The following is a 24479-nucleotide window of genomic DNA, read 5'->3' on the forward strand; positions in this document are numbered from 1 at the left end:
TATTTGACATTTGATTTCCAGTTTGCTTCTACGCGGTTGATTAAGAGGGAGTTACTTGGCAAACTCAACTGGAGATTGAGTTCCAACCCCAGTGGAAAGTTTTTGGGGGTAACAAACGAGAGAGGAGGAAGAGGTGTTTCCACTAAGACACCTCTCCTTAACCAGACGGCAGCGGAATAATTCCCGAATGTTAGGTCCCTTAACAAACCACGTGTGGCCGAAGAATAAGCGGAGGCCCTAGACCGCTATAAAGGAGATATCACCGATGGGCCGGGCAAAAAGAGGATGAAAAACTGCGATATTTACTATATTGACTGCTACCACGAAAACCAACAGCGCTTATTTGGATGCGGCTTCGTCATTGGAGCCAGACTTAGGCAAGAAGTCTTGAGCTATAGGTGCATCAATTAGCGCCTCCTGACCTTACGCATCAAGGCTAAATTCGGTAACATTAGCCTGATATGCGCGCACGCTCCCACAGAAGAGAAAGACGCCAACACCAAAGATATGTTCTTGGAGCTCCTAGACAAAACATATGAGCAGTGTCCTAGCTACGATATAAAAATTGTCCTGGGCGATTTTAATGCCAAGCTAGGTTGGGAAGACATCTTTGGTGGAATAATCGGGAAGAACAGCCTGTACGAGAACACTTCCGACAACGGATTCAGGTTCATAGAGAGAACCTGAGAAACGTCATGGTAGCCAGTACGCGTCTTTGACACCTCAACACACCGTCAACCAGATTGACCATATTGCTATCGACGCCAGACACGCTTCCAGGATCATGGATGTACGAACTTTCCAAGGAGCTAACATACCTCGTTGTAGCCAAGGTAGCACTTCGGATTTCCAGACCCATGGCAAAACAGGGAGGTGCTGGGAGAAGGTACAACGTCGAACGGCTACAATCGCCAGAGATCGCCAAATCCTTTTCCGACCGAGTTACAAGTAACCTCTCTCGAAGTTCTCTGCCGCTAACACAATGTATCGAAAAAGAGTGGCAATATTGCCAAGATGCAATCAGAGAAGCCGCCTCTGATGTGCTGGGTTTCAAACAGGCACCAACAAGGAACCCCTGGTTTGATGAGGAATGTCGAAGGCAAATGCAGCCAAACAACAGGAACGCAAACCGGCGCTGCATAAAAGGCCGAGAGCTGCTCATGAGCTCTATGAGCAGAAGAGGCGAGAGGAACGCCGACTTCTTAGAGGGAAACAGAGAGGGCATGAGAAGCGTGCGGTCGAAGATGTTGAGAGGTTTAAAAGCAGGAATGAAGTTTTATGAACAGGTGAAACAAAATTAACAGGTACATAAACCTAGAACTGAAGGTTGCAAAGACGAAAGTTGAAACATCATAGTACAACCGTAGTCAATGCTGAGGATATGGAAGGACGACTTCTGCAGACTGTATAACGGCTACGAAGAACTGAATTCCGCTGTCAGGCAGGATGATCCATTCAACATACACGACGAAAGTCAATAATCTAGTCCTCCCGACTTAGATGAATCAAAGATTGCCATATCTAAGCTGATGTCTAATAAAGCCGCTGGAGCGGATGGATTGAATGCCGAGCTCTTTAAACAGCTGGGGATAAGTTGATTAGGAGCATGCAACAACCAAGTGAATCGGAAGAAAAGGCACAGGAGCCATCTGCAAATATGGCTTTATTGCAATTTTGCAAAACAGGGAAATCAGCAGTATAAACTGAATAGAGTATTGGGCCAAGAACGGATCCTTGCGGCACGCCTGCAGTACATTCAAAGATTTCAGAAATTTTTTTTAACAGAAACAACTAAACTTCTTGATGACAGAAAGAAGTGCACAATTACAAGTTGAGCATTACAAGCTTTTGTAAGAGCCTGTCATTCCAAACAGAATCTCTCAGTTAAGTAAAACTATACCGGTACTTTTACCATTGGTAAAATTGGTTTTAATGTTTCTGGTTGTTCGATCAATTTGGTAGACTGTACTGTGGTACGGTCGAAATCCAAATTGTTCAGAAGGCAGAATATTATTATTGTTAATGTGTGTCATAAGTTTGTTTTTAATTATTTTTTCAAAACACTTACTTACAGAACTTGGTAAACTTATAGGACGATAACTTACAGGATTGCTTGCGTTTTTTCCATTTTTCAAAATTGGAATAATTTTAACGTTTTTCTAATCTATTGGAAAATAGCTTGTCTTAATAAGAATTGAACAAATTTAAAAGACATTTTATACCTGACCTTGCAATCCAATGATAACATCAATAACTTCCTAAATTGTAATATACTTTTCCTGATCATTTAAGATACTGGAGTTAATCGAAAGCAATGATTGCAGAGCTGAAGATTCTACATTGCTATTTGTTGCGGAGTTATTGGTTAGTCTATGGCAGTCGGTAAATATTTTGCCTAAAGCGTTTGCCTTTTCAGAACCAGACAATGCTACTAGCCCATTATCAAGTTTGAATGCATGTATATTTAAGTTAGGCTTCTTGATAACCTTAACAGCATTCCAGAAATGTTTGCCACCTTTCCCTAGCCCTCTTAATTTTTGGTTATATTCCTTGTTTCTGAATCTCGAAATACCTTCTTTAAGTAAATTTGTAAGTCCGTATTAATCTTCTACTAAAACTGTTTCTGATTTTAAAGAGTTCAACTAAGTTAGGAGGAAGAACCATCTTGCTATTTAACCTTATTTGTTTTAAAGGAACATATTGTTCAACACTTTCTGTAACACTTTTAGTAAACAAGGATATATCGGAATGAAGATAAGGAACATTTCTTAGTTTTGAATTCAATTGGGTTTTAAACATGTTCCAGTTGGCATTTTTTAAGTCAAATACGTACTTATGCATTTAGGCAGATGGTCAGAACTTATTTTACATAGCACTACAGTTGGATTAAACAGTACCGGGCTATTTGTTAAAAAAAGGTTTAAGGTAGAAGGGGTTGCGCGGTTGTTAGGAGGGTAATAAGTTAGATGGGGAGGGAATAATATATCGAAAGTATGAGTAGAATGTATATTTCCAAGGATGTTACCCAGGTATTAACTCATAGACATCCCCAATTTGTAACAAAACTAAACTACACCGAAACTTTTTTACTTCAATTTGCTTATAGTTATCAATGGAAATTAATAGCAGACGATACCTACTTAGCTATCGTGCAACCGTTATTGTTTTGGCGATATCACTTTGATAATTATCGTCTTACGTGAAGTGAGACTATCGTCGAAACGCTATCGCCTAACGATTATTTATAAGGGTAAATGTATTAAATTTGATTTAAAATGTGGGGTTTATATACTTTATTTGAAGAGTCAAAATTGTCTGTTTTATTTTATTTAATTTGTTTTGTCTTTATAGATAAATAACTTTGCATACATATATGGGCTTATGCTTATGCTAAATATTTTTGTGTAATAAATAATAATGTTTTTGACATCGGGTAAATTTTTGAGAAACATCGAATTGACAGTTTTTTTGTAAGAAAATAAAAACCTAAGAAAACATTACTAAAAGTTGGTAAAAAATTGTTTTTCGACACAAATATCTTTTCAAAAATTTGAGACTATGGCTTCAATCTAGTTTTGTGTTATAAGAAATATTGTTTTGAACATTCGTTAACATTTTGAGAAAAGTGGAATTGACAGTTTTTCTTACAAAAAATAAAAAGCTAAACAAAAAATTACTTAAAGTTCGTAAAAATTGATTTTCGACTCAAAAATCTTGTAAAAAAAACTGTGGTATTGGCTTCAAATACATTTTTTTTTATAAAAAAAATATTGTAATATTTTGAGAAAAAACTAATTGACTTTTTTTTTACAAAAAATAAAAAAGCTAAACAAAATTGGTAAAAATTGATTTTCGAAAATCAAATCAAAACTTGAGACTATTACTTGGGTTCTTTGAAATCGATGTCAACTGAATTTTTTTGATTTACTAAGCAAAAAATATCAGTTTAAACGATTTTATTATTAATAATAAATTGAGTTTTAGTATTTTTTATGAACTTAGGTGAATTTCTGACTTTTTAAATAAGTCTTAGTTGGAGTTGTTTTTAATAATTTGTTTTCAATTGAGATGCACTGTTTTTTAATAAAAGTCGCAAGCAAGTGACTAATATTAAACTTATAAAATACTAGCTTAACAGTTTTCGAAATACATATGTAATGTATACTAAAAAATACTCATTGTATCAACTTTACTTCAGCTTAAGAAATTTAAAATTTTATCTTAAAACAAAATGGAAATGCAAATAAAATACACAACTGGGTCGCACAAACTTGTTCCTGTGGCCAAAAATCTGTTTAAAAATAGTAACTTTAATTGAAGATTTAAAAATATACCTGCAAAAAAGTTTTTTTTTCAAAAATAAAATTGCTATTTGATCTTTCAAAGTTCATTTGATGGAAAATCGTCAAATGGTTTCGTTTTAAATTATTTTTGTACACTTTTCCAATGTTTGTTTAAAATATTTTTGGTATAATGTAGTTATTTAAAACATATTGATATACATTTGTATTAGATTTTCGTATATCCTAGACATCGCATTCTGAAAAATAACAATTACTATATAAGAGTTTCTGCAAAAAAAAGTTATTGAAATCGGTCAAAAGAAAAAAGAATCTGAAATGCAACTCACACATTTAACTTCCCAACCCGTCTACCGAGTTGTCTTGCTTTAAAGGTTTTAGGTTTGTTTTCGTGTTTTATTAAAAAAGTTATCAGTTGAATTGTTCCAAAAAATTTAAAAATTATTAACAATATTTTGCATTTGATGAAATAGTTTGATTTCAAAATCTATTTTTGTGAACGAGACTCTTAGTCGAAAACCAAGTTTTACCAATTTTAGTAGCATTTCTTTAAAGCTTTTATTTATTCTTTAAACTACATATATAAACAAATACAAATTGGATGAATGAAATTAATTTGGGGTTAATCCGAGTATCTTTTCTTATTCACGAGATATCGAGTAGGTACCAAATTTGCGTACTATTTTTTGTAGATTTTATTTTTGTATAAAAAAAGGTACGTTGGATTTTTATACAAAATTTACTGAATGTCGAAAACAATATTTTCTGTGAAATTAGTTTGTAGACAATATTTAAATTGTTTCAAAAGATAAAAGTACATTTTTAACAAGTTTTAGTTTGTATTGTTTTTTTAAAGGCTTTTTATTTTTTGTACAAACAACTGTCAATTCAATCTTTCTCAAAATTTTACCGAGTGTTGAAAACAATATTTCTTGTAAAATAAAATTAGTTTAAAGCAATAATCTCAAATTTTTGAAAAGGTATTTGAGTCGAAAATTACTTAATTCTCAATATTTACTAACTTTTAGAAATGTTTTGTTCAAGTTATTATTTTTTGTACAAAAACTATCAACTTAATTTTTATCAAAATTTAGTTGGATATTGAAAACAATATTTTTCAAAAGATTAAATTGGTTAAATGCCAATATCTCAATGTTTCGAAAGGATATTTGAATCGAAATCAATTTTTACCAATTTTGAGTAATTTTTTTTTTTAATTTTAATTTTTTCTAAAAAAAACTGTTAAAAAAGATATTTTTCGTTGCCCAAAATTATTTTGGAGATAAAATCATTTTTTGGTCGTAAAGTTTTCGAGGTGAGAAATATTTTGTTTAATTCAAGTCGCTACCGTTATTGTTTCCTTATATATTTAAGGTTAACCAAATTGTACAGCCGTTTTTTTTTAAATTGCTATGGTAAAAAAAACACACACTCAATTTTTTGAGAGTATTTTCTGCATCTTTCTGCCTTATTAGATATCTGTATAACAAATTTATTTGAAGTCTGGTTCGAAACGTATATACGTGCACAAGCACGCACAGATTTCTATCTGACATTTTTTTATTTTGACTCTTGAAGCCTTGAAACGTCGAGAAATGTAAAAATTTTTAATTCGAAAATTGGACCATTACAATAACTTTCCATAGGAAGTTTAAGTTTCAAATTAAAAACGTTAACTGTTTTAAATACTTGGGTGTTTTCATCGATAGAAATTTGAGCTGATCTGAACATATTTTAGGGCTGCTTACGGACTTGGAGAGTCCAATATGTGAAGGTTAAATTTGCGTACTATTTTTTGTAGATTTTATTTTTTTATGAAAAAACGGACTGTTGGATTTTTATAAAAAAAATACTGAAAACATTATTTTCTGTAAAATAAAATAAGTTTGAAGAAAATATTTTTAATTTTTGAAAACCTATTTGAGTCGAAATCAATTTTCACCAACTTTTATACATTTTTTTTAGGTTTTTATTTTTTGTAAAAAAACTGTCTATTCGATTTTTCTCAAAATTTGTCCTAATGTTGAAAACTATTTTTTATAAGTAATTATTAGTTAAAAGCAATTTTCTCAAAATTTTTTAAAAGATATTTGAGTCGAAAATCAAATTTTACCAACTTTTGTTAATTTTTTTCGGTTTTTAATTTTTTGTAAAAAAAACTGTCAATGCGATTTTTTCAAAATTTTACTGAATGTTGAAAACAATATTTTTTGAAAGATAAAAGTAAATTAAAGCCAATATCTCAATGTTTTGAAAAGATATTTGAGTCGAAAATCATTTTTTACCAACTATTATTATTTTTTTTTTAGATTTTTATTTTTTATACAAAAAACTGTCAATTCGATTTTTCTCAAAATTTTATCAGATGTCAAATCATTATTCTTCGTTGCACAAAATTGTTTTGGAGATGAAATCATTTTTTAGTCATAAAATTTTGGAGGTGACAAATTTTTTTCAGTTTTTTTGACCGTTAAATGGACTTTTTTTCAAAAAATATACTTCTTTGATATGACGTTACAATATATTATATAAAATTTAATTCAAGTCTCTAGCGTTGGTTTGTAAGATATTTAGGGTTAACCAAAATTTTCACCTTTTTTTCCAAACTGCTATGGTAAAAAAACCACCCACGAAATTTTCTTGAGAGCCCTTTTTGCATCTTTATGCATTATTATCTGTATAACAAAATTTATTTGAAATTGATATCTCTTCTGGTTCTTGAGCTATGGACGACAAAAAAAACGTCGCGAACGTACGTACACACGCACAGACATCTTTCTAAAAATCTTTTATTTCGACTCTAGGGAGAAATGTCAAAATTTTCAATTTGACAAATCGGACCCAATAACTTTCTATGGGAAGTTAAAAATGTATTAAATACTTCACTTAATAAAATATATTTAACTATTCAAATGATTTTGCTCTAATTAAGTTTTAATATTATATGGCCTTGTGCATTCAAAACTGCAGTATGTTTTAGTAAATTGCAACAAAAATCAATTTGATTTAAGAATTCTGCCCATAATACATCTTAACATTTTAAGAGCTTTACAAGAATTTTATAAGCGAAGTGGAAATATTTCTAGTAGAAACATTTTGTCAATGAACCTTTAACTCGTAAAACACATTTTTCTTATTTTTATACAGGGGTAGCACCTCGATGTTTTTACAAACTACCACTGAAGTCTGTGTAGTCTGTTTAATATAATTATATCACGATTTGGCTCAACAATTAGTCTAGCCTCCACGATTTCTCGGCAAAAAACATCTTAAACTTCAATTAATGATTCATTACATTTCGCAAAAACACTACAAAATTCCTTAACTATGCAGCTTCCTTTTTCCTAGGTATACATTAAGTTTTCTGACTACAATCTATTAAATCAGAATACGTATTTCTTTTCAATATCCATCCTATATGTTTTTTTAAACCCCAAACTAGGTCGGTCATGAAGATACAAACCATTAAAGTCATGCGAACCTTCAGTAGGAACTTAACTACTGCGGTAGTCAATTGTTCGCACTTCCACTCAAGATTCAACTCAATACTCGTAATTTAGTGATTGCTTTTTCCCCAATAAAAATTACTAAACTAAACAAACGACCTCCATTGCAAACTACCGAGTATCTAGGTACCAGGCTATCATGTAATTTACAAGGCTTCTTCCGTAAGCACAATGATTCGGATAGAGTAACCGTTCGATTTGCGCTCTTTGAAAACAGCTTAAACACATCTCGCCGCAACAACTGTCGACTGTCGAAACATCGAAAACGAAAGTGAAACGAGTCGTCGCGTTTCATCACAAAAACTACCAGCTATTCAGAAATTCCAACAAGCAATCTGGCAGAAGCCTAAAGAATACGTCAATAATTATTGTCAATTCACGCGCAAGACTCGATTCGCGCTTTTTTTTATTAATGGATGTTAGTGGAATTATAAAACACAACCTGAAAATAGTTCGCATTGAGATTTGGTGGTGACGACCAACGCTACGCGACGCGACGGTGACGCGACAAAGCATTATGCAGTTTATTAATAAATAGGGTGTCGGTTTATTATACTTCAATGTTTACCTCCTTTTCGATGGTAAGTATGCACATTATTTATCTACCTATACATTTTTAAGTAGACGTGTTCCGTAGCATTAGTCATTTATTTAATGCAACATCTGTTTTTGTTCGACGCTATGAAAGCGGTGTTCATGAATGCAAGTCAATCCCAATGCATGTAATTGTTATCAAAAGATAAACATGAAACCCCTCCATATGTTGTCCAGTCCAGTTCATTGCTCAGCAATGCCATCCCACCCTAGCGTCTAGCTGAAGAAGCTTCAAAATTGAATGACTTCACTCCATTTGTAAATTGGCGCATTTTTTATATTAAAAATAATGACATTCCTCGTGAAGGGTGTTTTAGTGGAACTAAAATTGCCGCTACTGCCTGTTACCCATCATCGCCTGTTAATAAAAATGGCAGTGACGTGTTTTGTAAGATTCCGCGCGAAAGTTATGGCGTTTCGGAACGTATGGAATGTCATCGTCCATAAGCGAGCGTTTTTGAAATGTCATTTTGTATACACAATTTCCATTTGCCACTGACAGATAGCGACTGCTTGGATCCTACCGCTCGCCATCGGCACCGGCCGCAGCTTGTAAACGCGTAAAGATGATTCGGAAGCAAACGTCACAAACATTCATTGAATACTTAGTCTTTGTTGTTATTGAGCTGGTTGGTAGGTAAGGTAAAGTATGTACCTAGGTACTAAACGAGCTTGTGGAATTTGAGAGATTTTTTAAACTATTCCAACACCGCTAAGTAACAGGAGAAAATAATTTTCGGGTACTTTGTAGCAACTGGAGAATTTCTTTTGGAATGCGAGAAGGGTAGGTTGATAAAAATAAATGTTTGTTTGTTGAACAGACATTTTATTTTTTATTCGATCGATGATAATAATATTTCCATTCATATGAATACAATGGGGTTAACAAAACATGCAGAGAAATCGTGATTGAGGAACTTTATTGAAAAATTCAGTGTTTGTGCAACTTTAGTGAAATTATATAACATGGGATTATAAGGGTTTAAGAATTTTGTATAATAAGAACTTCGTTTAGTTTTCTTTTTATTCATTTATGCTCTTAGGTCGTCTTTTTGAAATAAATTTCTTCATGATGCTGAAATATGTTATCAATTCACTATGAAATGCTCTCATAAATAATTTGAATTATTCAAGATTGGTTGTGATATTTGCTAAATTGTAAATAAATTTATTAAAATGGTTGAAAAACTAACTACAGGACTATCTCCTTTATTAATTATATTCACAATAGTAATTTTATTAATAACTCATGAGGTAATAATTTATTTTGTATGTTAATACGGTGGATATTTGAATCGATTTTAAATCAATTTTTATTTACGGATAGTGCTAATTCTTCAACTTATTTTCACATCCAAAATATATATTTTTCATTAAGTGTTTTTAAAATGTATTCTTCAAGTTGAATGCGGAAAACCTTGTACATCAAGTCCAGTATAAAATTAAAGGGTGATTTTTTTGAGGTTAGGATTTTCATGCATTAGTATTTGACAGATCACGCGGGATTTCAGACATGGTGTCAAAGAGAAAGATGCTCAGTATGCTTTGACATTTCATCATGAATAGACTTACTAACGAGCAACGCTTGCAAATCATTGAATTTTATTACCAAAATCAGTGTTCGGTTCGAAATGTGTTTCGCGCCTTACGTCCGATTTATGGTCTACATAATCGACCAAGTGAGCAAACAGTTAATGCGATTGTGACCAAGTTTCGCACTCAGTTTACTTTATTGGACATTAAACCAACCACACGAATGCGTACAGTGCGTACAGAAGAGAATATTGCGTCTGTTTCTGAGAGTGTTGCTGAAGACCGTGAAATGTCGATTCGTCGCCGTTCGCAGCAATTGGGTTTGTGTTATTCGACCACATGGAAGATTTTACGCAAAGATCTTGGTGTAAAACCGTATAAAATACAGCTCGCGCAAGAACTGAAGATCTGCCATCAACGTCGAATTTTCAGTGAATGGGCTCTAGAAAAGTTGGCAGAAAATCCGCTTTTTTATCGACAAATTTTGTTCAGCGATGAGGCTCATTTCTGGTTACGGTGAATGGCGATCGCTATCGTTCAATGCTAACAAACTTTTTGTTGCCAAAAATGGAAGAACTGAACTTGGTTGACATGTGGTTTCAACAAGATGGCGCTACATGCCACACAACTCGCGATTCTATGGCCATTTTGAGGGAAAACTTCGGAGAACAATTCATCTCAAGGAATGGACCGGTAAGTTAGCCACCAAGATCATGCGATTAGACGCCTTTAGACTATTTTTTGTGGGGCTAAGTCAAGTCTAAAGTCTACACAAATAAGCCAGCAACTATTCCAGCTTTGGAAGACAACATTTCCGAAGAAATTCGGGCTATTCCGGCCGAAATGCTCGAAAAAGTTTAAAAAATTCTCAAGCTCTTAAAAAATCACCGTTTATAAAACATAGCAAGCATCAAATAACTTAACATAAAAGTTTTTATTTCATATAAAATCTGGTTGATTTTTTTCAAGATTAGTTTCACCACGTCAACAACGTCATTTTTCTACATGCATTAAATAAATAAATTTTAAATAACTTTCAAATCCATATTGTCTTCTATTATCGAGTTATTTTAATTGAACATTAGTTGTTGCTAATTTTGCATAGTATTTCGGTATATGTATTTTTATTTTAAGAACAAAAAAATTATCGATCCATTTTTCTTAACGTCCCTTTTCTATTTTTCGATGAAGTTATCTGTAAAACAAAATTCATTCGAAGTCGATATCGCTACCGCGTTGCATGGGATATGGAAGACGAAAAATGGTATCCTGAACGTACGAATGTTCGGACGTATACGTACACACACAGACACAGAATATTTCATTTAGAATCTAGGAACCTTGAAACTTTGACAAAATATCAACGTTTTTTATTCATGGGAACGATTACAATAACTTCCTACAAGCAATAAAAAAAATGTTGGTCACCTTGAAAGTATTGCGAACAGAAAAATAAAAGTATATTTAAAAAAAGAGGCTGGGATACGACCCACACTAATAACTTCCCATCCCGTCTGTCGATTTCTCTTGCTTAAAAGTTTGTCTATATGTACTCGTATCAATTTTTACTAAATTTGCGTACTATTTTTTGTAGATTTTATTTTTTATAAAAAAAACGGACTGTTGGATTTTTATATAAAAATTACTGAATATCGAAAACAATATTTTCTGTGAAATAAAATAAGTGTGAAGCAAATATTTTCAATTTTTGAAAAGCTATTTGAGTCGAAAGTAAGTTTTTACCAACTTTTGTAAAAAATTTTTTAGGTTTTTAATTTTTTGTACAAAAACTGTCAATTCGATTTTTTTAAAAATTTTACTAAATGTTAACAACAATATTTTTTAAAAGATAAAAGTAGTTTAATGCCAATATCTACAATTTTTGAAAAGATATTTGAGTCGATATAAATTTTTTACCAACTTTTGTTAATTTTTTTTCGGTTTTAAATTTTTTGTAAAAAAACTAGCTATTCTATTTTTCTCAAAATTTTATCAGATGTCAAAAACATTATTCTTCGTTGCACAAAATCGTTTTGGAGTTGAAATTATATTTTAGCCTTGAAATTTTGGAGGTCACAATTTATTTTTTTAGTTTTTTTGATTTATAAAAAATAACAATTAAATGGATTTTTTTCAAAAAATATACTTCTTTGATATCACGTTAGAATATATTATATAACATTTAATTCAAGTTTCTAGCGTTTTTGATTCGTAAGATATTTAGGGTTAACCACAATTTTCACCTTTTTTCAAACTGCTATGGTAAAAAAACCACCCACGCAATTTTCTTGAGAGCCCTTTCTGCTTTTTTCTGCCTTATTATCTGAAATCGATATCTCTTCTGGTTCTTGAGCTATAGACGACGAAAAAACGTCGCGAACACACGCACGCACAGAAATCTTTCTAAAAATCTTTTATTTCGACTCTAGAGACCTTGAAACGTCGAGAAATGTCAAAATTTTCAATTTGACAAATCGGACCCATTACAATAACTTCCTATGGGAAGTTAATAAAACAATACTAAAACTTGATAAAAATGTATTTTGGACTGCAATTTCTTTTAAAAAATTAGAAACATTGGCTTCAAAATTATTTTATCTCACTGAAAATATTGTTTTCGACATTCAATAAATTTGTTTATAAAAATAACACAGTCCGTTTTTTTCATAAAAAAAAAATTAAATCCACAAGAAATAGTTCCCAAATTTGGTTAAAATTGATGTTCTGAGCAATAGAAGATATTGAATTCAAATTAATTTCATACATAAAATTTGTATTGGTTTATATAAGGAATACAAAATTTTATGAAACGCTACTAAAATTGGTAAAAATTAGTTTTTGACTAAAAACTTGTTTAGCAATAATATATTTTGAAATCAAACTATTTTATTATAGGCAAAATATTGGTGGTAACTTTAAAATTTTTAAGAATAATTCAAGTGACAACTTTTTTAACAACACACGAAAACCTACAAACTTTTAGGCAAAACAAATCGACGGACGGAATTAGAAGTTATTAGTGTGGGTCGCATCCCAGCCTCATTTTAAATTTTTTAGAATAATTCAACTGACAATTTTTTTAACAAAACACGTAAGCCTACAAACCATTAAAGCAATTAAATATCATAAAATGACCTGCACAGTGAGGTGGTCACTTCTTCTCGGTAGATAGGCTCTGCCTCAATACTCACAAAAGCCCCATTGACATCACGCTGAGTTCTTCCTATTACGTCCATGTCATCAGCATATGCTACTAATTGGACAGACTTTTGAAAGATAGTGTTGACGTATGAGCTCTGCACTATTCTTTCAAGCACGATGTTAAAAAAAACCACATGACAGCGCATCATCTTGTCTAAAACCTTTTTCGACATCGAAAGGTTCTGTTAAGTTGTTTCCAACCTTTATGGAACAGCGTGAATTCTCCATGGTCATTCTGCACAAACGGAAGAGTTTGGCAGGGATGCCAAAACTCGACATGGCTCTATACAGCTCGTCCCTGTAGATGGTGTCATATGCGGCCTTGAAATCGATGGAAAGATGGTGGGTGTCGATTTGGTGTTCTTGGGTTTTTTTTCCAGGATCTGCCGTAATGTGAATATTTGATCAATTGTAGACTTTTCTGGTCTAAAACCACACTGATAAGGACCTATCAGGTTGTTGAGGATGGGCTTTACACGTTCACATATTACCACGGAGAAGATTTTATAGGCGATGTTAAGTAGACTGATTCCTCTATAGTTGGTGCAGTTTAGAGGATCTCCTTTTTTCAGGATCGGGCAAACAATACTGAGGTTCCATTCTTTGGGCATGTTTTCTTCCGACCAAATCTTACGGATAAGTTGGTGCATGCTCCTAACTAATTTATCTCCTGCTGCTTTAAAGAGCTCTGCATTCAAGCCATCCGTTCCGCGGTTTTATTAGACTTGAGCTAAGATATGGCAATCTTTAATTCGTCTAGGTCGCTAGGACGGGATTGTTGGCTTTCGTCGTCTATGTTGAATGGATCATCCTGCCTGACAGCGGAATTCAGTTCGTCGTTGCCGTTATACAGTCTGCAGAAGTGGTCCTTCCATATCCTCAGCATTGACTGCGGTTCCACTATGATGTTTCCACTTTCTTCTTTGCACCCTTCGGTTCTAGGTTTATGTACCTGTGAATTTCGTTTCACCTGTTCATAAATCTTTCGAACTTGATTCCTGCTTTAAAACATCTCAACATCTTCGACCGCAAGCTTTTCATACCCTCTTTTTCCCACTGAGAAGTCGCTGTTCCTCTCGCCACTTCTATTCATAGAGCTCATGAGCAGCTCTCGTCCTTTTATGCAGCGCCGCTTTGCGTGCCTGTTATTTGGCTGCATTTGCCTTCCGACATTCCACATCAAACCAGGGGTTCCTCGTTGGTGGCTGTTTGAAACCCAGCACATCAGAGGCGGCTTCTCTAATTGCATCTTGGCAATGTTGAAACTGGTTTTTGATACATTGTGTTGGCGGCAGAGAATTTCGAAAGAGGTTCTGGCGATAGTAGCCGTTCGACGTTGTAACTTTTGCCAGCACCTCCCTGTTTTGCCTTGGGTCTGGAAATCCAAAGTGCTACTTTGGCTACAACGAGGTAGTGGTCCGAGTCGATGTTAGCTTCTCGTAAAGTTCATACATCCATGATGCTGGAAGCGTGTCTGGCGTCGATCGTAATATGCTCAATCTGATTGACGGAAGATTGATCTGGAGAAGTCTAAGTTCCTTTGTGGATGATGAGGTGTGGAAAACGCGTACTGGCTACCATGAAGTTTCGCCCGGCAGCAAAATCTATGAGCCTGAATCCGTTGTCGGAAGTGTTTTCGAGCAGGGTGTTCTTCCCGATCATTCCATGAAAGATGTCTTCCCTTCTTCTTCTTGCCTCAGTCTGGCTCAAATGACGAAGCCGCATCAAAATAAGCGCTGTTGGTTTTCGTGGTAGCAGTCACCATAGTAAATATCGCAGTTTTCCATCCTCTTTTTGCCCGGCCCATCCCATCGTATTTCCTGGATGGCGGTGATATCTGCTTTATAGCGGTAAAGGGCCTCCGCTAATTCTTCGGCCGAAGTTCGTTGTCCTTAATTCGTTTGCGTTGGTTGTCAACAGTAAATCCGACCGTATCCGAGGCTTGTTGGTGCTTCGCATTTATGAAAGCTTTTACGTGGCCAGGAAGTCACCCCGACGGCACAACCCCCAACCTGGAGGGCCAGATCCTAAGTATAACTCCAAGGATGGGGATCCGGATAAAACCGATCCTTATAAGCCTGGGCTCCGAATAAGTCGAAGAAGCCCTATAAGGTGTTCACTAAGTAGTTCAACCTTACTGGAACTGTAGACGCCACCGTTGATTCCATCTCGGGAATTCCTCCGCTGCCGTCTGGATTAGGAGAGGTGCCTTAGTGGAAACACCTCTCGCCCCTATCTTGCTTGCTGCCAGTTGAGGTACTAGGCACCCGATGTTCACCACAGAGAGGTGAGAGTAGGAGTTGATAGACAGAGGTTAGTTTTGAGAAAAACCTGTGGACGCTTGTGTCCTCTTAAATGCACATGTCTACCATTTGAAAATCAAAGCGTAACAAAAACGATAGTTAATTTTTCAAAAATAAGCGGTACAATTGCACGCCTGCGTTTAAATTTATTTTTTTTTTTTAATTTACATAAAGAAAAACAACTTGGGATTTACAAGTTCTACAAAATTTGTAAGTACCATAAAATGAGCTACAAATTGCGCTGCGTCACTTAAATGTGTAGAATTTTTTGAAAGCACTTTTGTTCCATTGTTTTTAATTCTGATTTTCCGGTATTATTACAAAAATCTTTAAGACACATTTCAAAAACATTTAAAAACTTTTTAGAAGCAGAAATTTATTCACTTAAATGTGTAGAATTTTTAGAAAGCACTTTTGTTCACTTTTAAAAACGTTTCAGAAGCAGAGATTTATTTCTAAGAAGTGCCTAATCTATGCTTGCATACAATTATAAGGCTGAAGTGTGTGTTCGTTTGAACACTCTAATCTCAGAAACAACTTGTCCCATATCCCATTTATTGAACAAGGCTATAGGCTTAGACTAATAGGACATAATACGAATATATAAATACAGAATGTTTCAAGATCAAGGATTTTTACTTTTACTAGCTTTGATAGCGTGTCCTGCGGAAAAGGTTAAAGTCTTGCTAAAAGAATGTATGGCAGAAAAGCACCATAGTTAAAAAAAAAGTCGTGAGAGCATTTGTCAATTTTAAGATTGGCTCACTATGACCTTTTCTATGCAATTCACAGAGTTCTGTTTTTAAATAATGCTAATTAAAATATTTTTCCCTTAACCGTTTTCTGTATACAAAATTATTAAAACAATTTTTCAATCAAAATCAAACGCTTTTGAAGGAATTGTTAAAATAATCTGTATACCCCCTAAGTTTAAGGTACATACGATTACCTTACCCGAGAAACTTAAAAAGGCGATATTTGCTAAATCATGGCGTCAATATTTTTCAATAGTTAAAAAATGTTCTAACACTTATGAAGTATTGATATCTAGCAACTTATTCAGTTACTGTCTTACCAATTACAATTTTGGGAAACACTGGTCTTCACTATATTAGTTTTGTTCTTTTAGACACACTGTCGTCAGTTTAATTTTTTCATATAAAACTTGTGTTGGAACGCAGGCGAAATTGAGAGTTTAGTAGTGAAAATCATAACAGGTTCACATAAGAAAAAGATAGGTTCTAAAACTAAATACATGCTATATTATTTTTATTTCAAATCAAATTCAGTATTCAATTTTTTCTTATAGATGTCTATCCCAAACTTATAGCTAAGAACTATCCGGCTTAGTTTGTTTTACTGGTGTTTTTTCTTCAACCCTATTTGAGTTATGTATCGATACAAATAATGTGGAAAATTTCTAGGAAAATTAATTTGATTTTTAAAATATTGCAGTAGTATTTCAATCTCATACTAACTTCTCTTATCTGGAATAAAAAGTACACTCGTAACGTGTGGGGTTTGTGCTCTTGAAAGTTATTTTGCAATTCATGAAAAAATAAATAACTCAAAGACATACTAGGCTAACAGAAATGTTCAGTTGGTAATGTTTCAGTTCAGTCACATACACCAGAATAGCCATTTTAGTTTGGTGTCTGTGTCTACTGGAATCTCTTTAGTATATACATTTCTCAGAATAAGACTAGAACTTTGTATTCAAAAAACCACTTTGACATAAATAAGGGCTACGAGCAAGAATATGTTTCCAATCAACTCATAGATGTGTGATATAAGGTGAACCTCTGTGCTTTATAAATGTTTTGTGTAACTTTTTTGAAAGACATGTTATGTGAAGCTTCATATGGACTGGACACAGAAGACACTTGGTTAACAGTTTGTTAGGTCAAGTAATATAAAACGTTGGTGTTAAGTAATATTTGTTATTGATCAATATAATTTGTATGTAGTCGTGTCATAAGTTCTGTCACAAAACTTTAAAACATTGTTCCTCAAAACCTGCGTATTTATTTAATTTATTTTTAAATTTACTAAGCAATTAATAAACTGCAATTTTGTTTCAATCGCAAAAATTGCTTGAATAGTTTGAATGAGTTCTGGGGAAGTTTTCTTTTTTCAAAAACCATTGAAACCAAAATAATACATATTAAAAGGATTAAGATGTCCTAAATTCGAAGATTGCCTTTATACAAATCTTTCTCTTCTAGATACAAATGAAATTATTTTAGTATATTTCTTAGTTATTGGAAATTATTAGTAGTTATGAGTCTTTCCTTGACTCTACAATCTATATAAAGCTTTGAGTTTTGAAAAATACGTATTAAAATTAATTTTTAGTGGAATTTGAATACAAACTTTAATTACATAAATGATATGCTCAAGTTTTAAAATATTTTTTCTGTTACTATATTTCAAAAAATTGATACAATTATTAAGACAACAGATTCGTATCTTTTAGATTTTTCTAAAATAGTTGAAATCGAATTTTATATGAAATAATAGATATATGTATATGTATGTATGTATAAAAGAAAAAGTTTATTTTTAAAAAAATGGATTATTTCATAAAATCCATTTCTATGCTAATTAGAGAGTATCTACACCTAGAGGGTTGTCGACACTCTTTAGGTCATCCGGAAAGATGACTAAAGTGTTGTTCTAAAATTCAAGGGTATCCATGTCCCGATTCTGTTTTGGTTTTATTGAAAGCATTGACCCAAATTCTTACTTTCCGGTATTTTGGAAAAAACATTTGAAAACGGCTCACAAGTTATATTATATATGTATGTATATATGTAGATGTGTTACAATGTTCAGTAAAAGATTTAAAAGTATCCTTTTCAATAGAGATTTATTGATTCTTCTACTAACCTCTGATGACAATAAGGCAAACAAAGGTAATACAACATAAAAGTCCCTTGGGCCAATATCGCAGATTGCAGAGAAGCTATAGGTAACAATCATTATGAATTAAATTTTTCAAAAGGATTTAGAAATAATAATTATTTTAACAAGAAAATGTACCTTGTAAAGTAAAATCTTCAACTTAGTGGCAGTGATTTAATGCCATTTTTTAATTAAAAATTCGGAATAATCAGCGGACCCTATACATACGTATGTACATTATAGCTCAGAATATTATAACACTCTTTTCATACCTTAACTTAACTTCTTGTTACATCGAGTGCAGCAGTATGGAATGGCACGAATTTCTCAAAATTGTTTGAAACATTTATACATAGGTGTTCCCCAAGGCTACATTTTAAGTCCATTACTTTTTTCTTTATTTATTGATGAAATTTATGATGTACTTCCAGGAGGAATACCTTTTGCCGAGATGCAAGTGAAAGTTGCAAGTGAAAGTTTTACGCTGATGTCTTAGTAATAAAATAAAAAAATAAATAAATTGGGTGGCCGTACAGTCCGTTGAGAACTAGGGCCTGGTGACTTACAACTCTCAACGATATTGTGTTCCGAATAATGTTGTCAGGAATGGAAGGGACCTACAGTTTTTAAGCCGAATCCAAACGGCTAATTTGAGAAAGAACTTTTCATGACAAGATTACTCTTGGAGTATTTGTCAGTTCCTCGCAAGAGGCAGTACGCGTGAAAAAAACTTTAGATGTCATAGGCAGGGATCGAACCCAAGACCTCTAGCTGAAAACACTTTTACTTTGCAGTTGCAAACAAACAGATTGTATACCTTTTTCGAGAAATGGGGGTTAGTTATTAATACAAGCAAGATTAAGGTGATGATCTTTGAAGCGCATATACAAAGAAAAGGCAGCCCGAAGAATATTGGGCAGTGAATAATTGTAATATTGAAGTTGTGCAAGGATGTAGGTACCTGGGTGGTTTAATTACACATAACCTTAATTTAGCATGCTAAATAAAAAATGTCTGAGGCCAAACTGGCTTTGAGCATAATTTGGCATAACTTCTTTGCTAACCAGGATATTGATCTAACTTCAACATACATGTACTATGGTGCCCATGTTTTCGGTTATGTGTTCTTTTGAGGTGTTTGAAACGGTGCAGAGATATTTTTGCAAACACTAATTCAGACTGTCTGGTATAATTCTTCTGTACATACAAAATATAAAAGCCAAGTACGATTATTTGATAAGCGTTATGAACAAAGGTGAAATAAGTCTTCACAAGAGTATCATGGTAAGAGTTTTGCGAACAAACGGTTCTCTATTCAATGAATGGTATGAAGGGAAATATAGTAAAACGTTAATGACTGGCAGGGCATGTTTGCGGATGTCACGTCAAAAATAGATGAGAAGCTTTGCTCTCAGCATCTATCTCGAACAACTTTAACATCGTCTAGGAATACATACAGGAACCTTAATCAAAAGCTGTCTTCAGTAACCTATTTTAGCTTAATTTTTAGAGCACGTGTTTTTAACTTAACTACGTCAAATGTGTGACATTTGCAATAGACGAGAAAATAAAGACGTAAGTCATTTCGTCATTGTCATTTGTCCTACTCCGCAAAAAATCCACCGTCCCAGTTGTAATTTTTTGAATGTTACTTTTCTTCAAATCGACTTAATGAAATATTGAACGGATCACTAGAATGGTATACTTTATATTAGTATTGCAAACACGCCTTTACATTTCGCAAGAGTTTTGAGCCTTAATACCTTTAGTTCATCTAGTGACTGTAGTTCAAAGCACATTATTTTGTGTTTAAAATCACTTAGAAATTGATAACCTTTTGTAATTGAAACTGTGGTATCCCTATTAATTTGTTTAAGAAACTATTAAACCCATTGATTATTAATATTGAATAGTTGTATACATACATATATTTACCTAATTTTGTCTTACGATTATTTATTCAACACTATTATAAAATGTCATATCAGGCAGACAGCAGAAAAGCCACGATTGTATTCTTAAGAATTATTGGGCAGGTTCGGCCGACATAAGGGACTTAAAAGTAAGGCAAGTTTCTAGCTTCTGACTGCCAAAAAATTGCCTTACAATTAAGGCGACTTTATTGGAAAGTTGACTGGAAAGTAAGTCAAGACAAATCTCCATAACTATCAAGTCAAGTCAACTTATGCCAAAATGACAATTGAACATTTTGTTCAATTCAACTAAAAGCTGAACTTTATTACTCAATGATTTATTTATTTTCTACTTCATTTAATGCTTTCTATAAAAAGGTTCCATGTAAATTTGGAATAGAAAGAAGTAATATTTCTTTAAAATACAAAATACAAATCAAGATGGATGAGGAGTGTTTTGTAGAAAATAATGATTTTGGTAGTGAAGTAAAGTTCTGAATTTTAAATTCATGACACTTGAAAAACTAACTAGTTGCTTTGGTCAAAATGTACGTTCAAAGAATGAAGTTGACTGCAAATGAAGTCCCTTATATTGTCTGAACCTGCCGATTATTATTGTTTAAAAATTATTGTAAAATAAAGAATCTATCTATCTATTCTCCCTAAAAAACCATTTTCTCACTACTCATTGCTTTAAGGTTATTTAAGTCACATTTACCTACCGAAAACTAAATTTGTTCCCATCAACATAAAAATAAAAGAAAAGACTTTAAAAGTTCATTTTCCATCATTTTACTTTAATTTAAAAAAAACTCTTAATTAAAACTCAATTTTGTCACTGATGCAAACATTTTATCTTTCAGATGCAAGCAAAAGATAAAATGACCACCAATTTCCCTGCCACTGGTCCAGCCCACCACGAAGCGATTAAGGACCAACAACGGCAACGAAGCGAACTGAAAGATGACTACGACCACGAAAATGTCGAAATTGAATACGTAATCGAAAATGTCCTCTTCGAACGTCAGGAACAGGAACAGCACCATCATCAGCATCAGCACATGCAACCATCATCTGATACCATTGAATATGTTGAATATGAAAGTCTTTCAGATGCATACAATTCGTTTCTCCTGAACTCTTGCTCTTGTGCGATGACGACGATGACGAATAATACGTCGTCGTCGTCGAGTACATCATCATCTGTAGAATCGGGAACGTCAGGAGAAAGTGCCTGTGGCACTTACGCAACATGCCCACATGGTGGCAATTACATTTCATCACGCACCGAACTTGTCCTTAATCCAGAACGCCATAGCAAGGATCTCATATATGAGTGTTCGGTTTCTTGTAAATGTGATCCGGCTTCCTGTGACAACCGGCTTGTCCAGTTCGGGCCTCGTGTGGGCTTAGAGATAATTGCCTCGAAACTGCTGCATAAACAATATGCCTTGCGAACCAATGCTCCCATTCCACGTGGAGCGTTTATTTGTGAGTATGCTGGTGAGTTACTTACTCGAACAGAAGCCCAACGAAGAATGAAGGACTACGAACGTCGCCGTCGTCGGGTGGAGCACGGAGGAGTCGTCGATGTTTCAGAACCGATGGATTGCAATAAAATGAATTATGTTCTCTGTCTGAATGAATATTCATTAGATGGTGAAAATGCATCAACCTCTACCTCTACCTCCACCTCCAGTGCGACTACAAGGACCAAGTCCTTGCAACAGACGTTTGTTGATCCACGTCTCCGAGGAAATATCGGAAGGTATCTGAATCACAGTTGCCAACCAAATTGTGAGATATTAAGCGTCCGCGTGGATTGCCCGATACCAAAAATAGGTAAGAGTAAGAGTAAGACTATGCCCGAAATGGCTCTGATGCAAGTTGAGGGCTGTTAGCTGTGGGTTGTGGCTGTGGGATGAATTTTCCAATAGCATGGTAATCAGAATAACAATATATGTACCTACCTTTCATTTCATTCCAGCAATTTTTGCCAAACGAGATATCCAAGCCGGAGAAGAGCTTTGCTTTCATTATGGCAATGGTGGAGGTGGGGGCTTGAACGTTGATAGAGGTGGCGTCGGCGTCGGTGGCGGTGGTGTGCATCAAAGTAAAAACGATGCAAATGCTATGCAAGTAAATAAGTCGACTCCTTGCCTCTGTGGATCTAACAATTGCGAAAATTTTCTGCCGAATTTGGAATTCTGACATTTTGAAAAGTGAGTTTTTGAAATAATTAAGCAGGAACCAGGACAACGAAGACGGCGGCGCGGCCTGTTGATGTTGCCGACGAAGGGAACGAGGAAATTATGTGATGGATGCATTTTCGTTAAATTAAAGAAAAGTTTGCTCATCTCATCAACGCGGCTCACGGTCGCGGCGGAATTTAAAAGTACACGGATTTTTCATTTGAAATTGTAAACAAAATTTGTGAAGTATTTAAACGTTTTATTTTTTCAATTTTTATTTTTTGTATAATAAAATGGAAAGAAAAAAAAGGATGTAATAAAATTCATCTCATCAAAATGTGCATTTAGGATTCGAGCTGGCCTGCATAGCTTCCATTAAAAATTAATTGTATATACGCTGTGATTTAGTGCGATACAAATTCAAATTTGAAATGTTTTGTATATTTGGTCGAATCAGAGGTTTATTAAGTGTACTAGCGGAACCGGCAAACTTCATCTTGCCCGAGTCTATCCCATTGTGATAAAATCGAAGCAAATATGAACAAAACTATCTTCCTATTGACATTTGATAGAATTTATCAATTACTCGTAAATTAAAAACGGTCTTGCGAAAGTAAAGTTGTCTCACAAATGTTTATTTTATTTTTCTTGAGCAAAGGAGAAACGTGCTAAAAAAATATTTGCAATCAAAAACTAAAATAAGTTCAACTTAACTCTTTTCTAACAAAGTAAGGACTTAAATGGGGAAATGCCTAGATTGTTTAAATAGCTGAAATGATGAAGCCTGTTAAGGCCACCATACCGTTAGTGGATGACATTTCTATTTTTCCCTGTTCAAGTCCTCACAAAAATTGACTTTTGGGTGTGCTTTATGGGCGGGTGGAATTTCTTCTTCTTACTTTTTGAAAAACGATGCTGGTCAAAATGTCGACATTAGTGACTTGAAAAGTTAGTCAAGAAAAATCCCCATTAATTAAATTGTGATCCGGATCCAGACTTTTAATAAGGGGCGGGGGGTCACACACTTGAGATAAAAAGTGTTTGACCACCGCTTAAAAATGTTGTATAAAGGAAGCTGAAAAAATTACAATAACATAACGTGAATACATCTTAGCTTTATTTTTACTATTTCAAAGAGCTAAAGTAACAAGTTGTGTTATTAGTTTCTTTTAGACACTGTTGTCCAGCAAGGCATAGTCTAACTATTCAATTTGGGAGACCCTCTGCATATGAAAACATTACAAGATTCAAGCAGTTTTTTAAATATGCCCTATTTAAGAGCTAACATATGTACAATAGTTAAGAGGAACTTTGAGTGCGTTTTATGAAGAAATGTTGGAAATTGTGTTGAGCCTTTTTCCTTTTTACAAAAATCTAGGAAATGAGAAAGTTTCCCAGAAAAAAATGATCTTTATACCTCGGAAGAATTTCCTGACGCGGTGTCGCGTCTATTATTAACTTCCCATATTGTCGTTTGTCGAATTGAACATTTTGAAATTTGTCGAATTTTCAAGATCTCTCGAGTTTAGGGACATGTCTGTGAGCCGATATGTATGAAGGTTCGTACGTCCGTGCGTCCGGAAAGTTTCTTTCGTCTTCCATAGCTCAAACACCAGTAGAGATATTGAATCGAAATAAATTTTGTTATGCAGATAAAAATACAGAGAGATGCAAAAAGAACTCTAAGAAGAACATTACTTAAAGTTGGTAAAAATTGATTTTCGATTCCAATATCAGTTTAAAAATTTGAGATATTGGCTTCAAATTAATTTTATCTTATTAAAAATATTGTTCTTAACATTCAGAAAAAAATTTGGAAAAATCAAATTGATATTTTTTTTTACAAAAATTAAAAACCTTAAAAAAAGTATTAAATATTGGTAAAAAATTACTTTTGGTTAAAATATGTTTTTAAAACTTAAATATATTGGCTTTAATTTTTTTATGTCACAGAAAATATTGTTTTCCAAATTCAGTTATTTTTAACTTCAAATTATGGGTCCGGTTTGTCAAATTGTAAATTTTGACATTT

The 24479-nt window shown here is 33.6% G+C and overlaps 1 protein-coding gene across 1 annotated transcript; it reads left to right on the forward strand.

Moving 5' to 3' along the window:
• The first annotated feature begins 8230 nt into the window (after positions 1–8230).
• On the forward strand, positions 8231–22750 carry LOC129939592 (probable histone-lysine N-methyltransferase set-23). Its single transcript, XM_056047665.1, has 3 exons — positions 8231–8388; positions 21119–22097; positions 22243–22750. Exons 1-3 carry the CDS (start codon positions 8368–8370, stop codon positions 22464–22466), a joined length of 1224 nt encoding a protein of 407 aa, XP_055903640.1. The 5' UTR covers positions 8231–8367; the 3' UTR covers positions 22467–22750.
• The last annotated feature ends 1729 nt before the right edge of the window (positions 22751–24479 follow it).

This window comes from Eupeodes corollae, chromosome 1 (genome assembly GCF_945859685.1).
Source record: "Eupeodes corollae chromosome 1, idEupCoro1.1, whole genome shotgun sequence".
Lineage (NCBI taxonomy): Eukaryota > Metazoa > Arthropoda > Insecta > Diptera > Syrphidae > Eupeodes > Eupeodes corollae.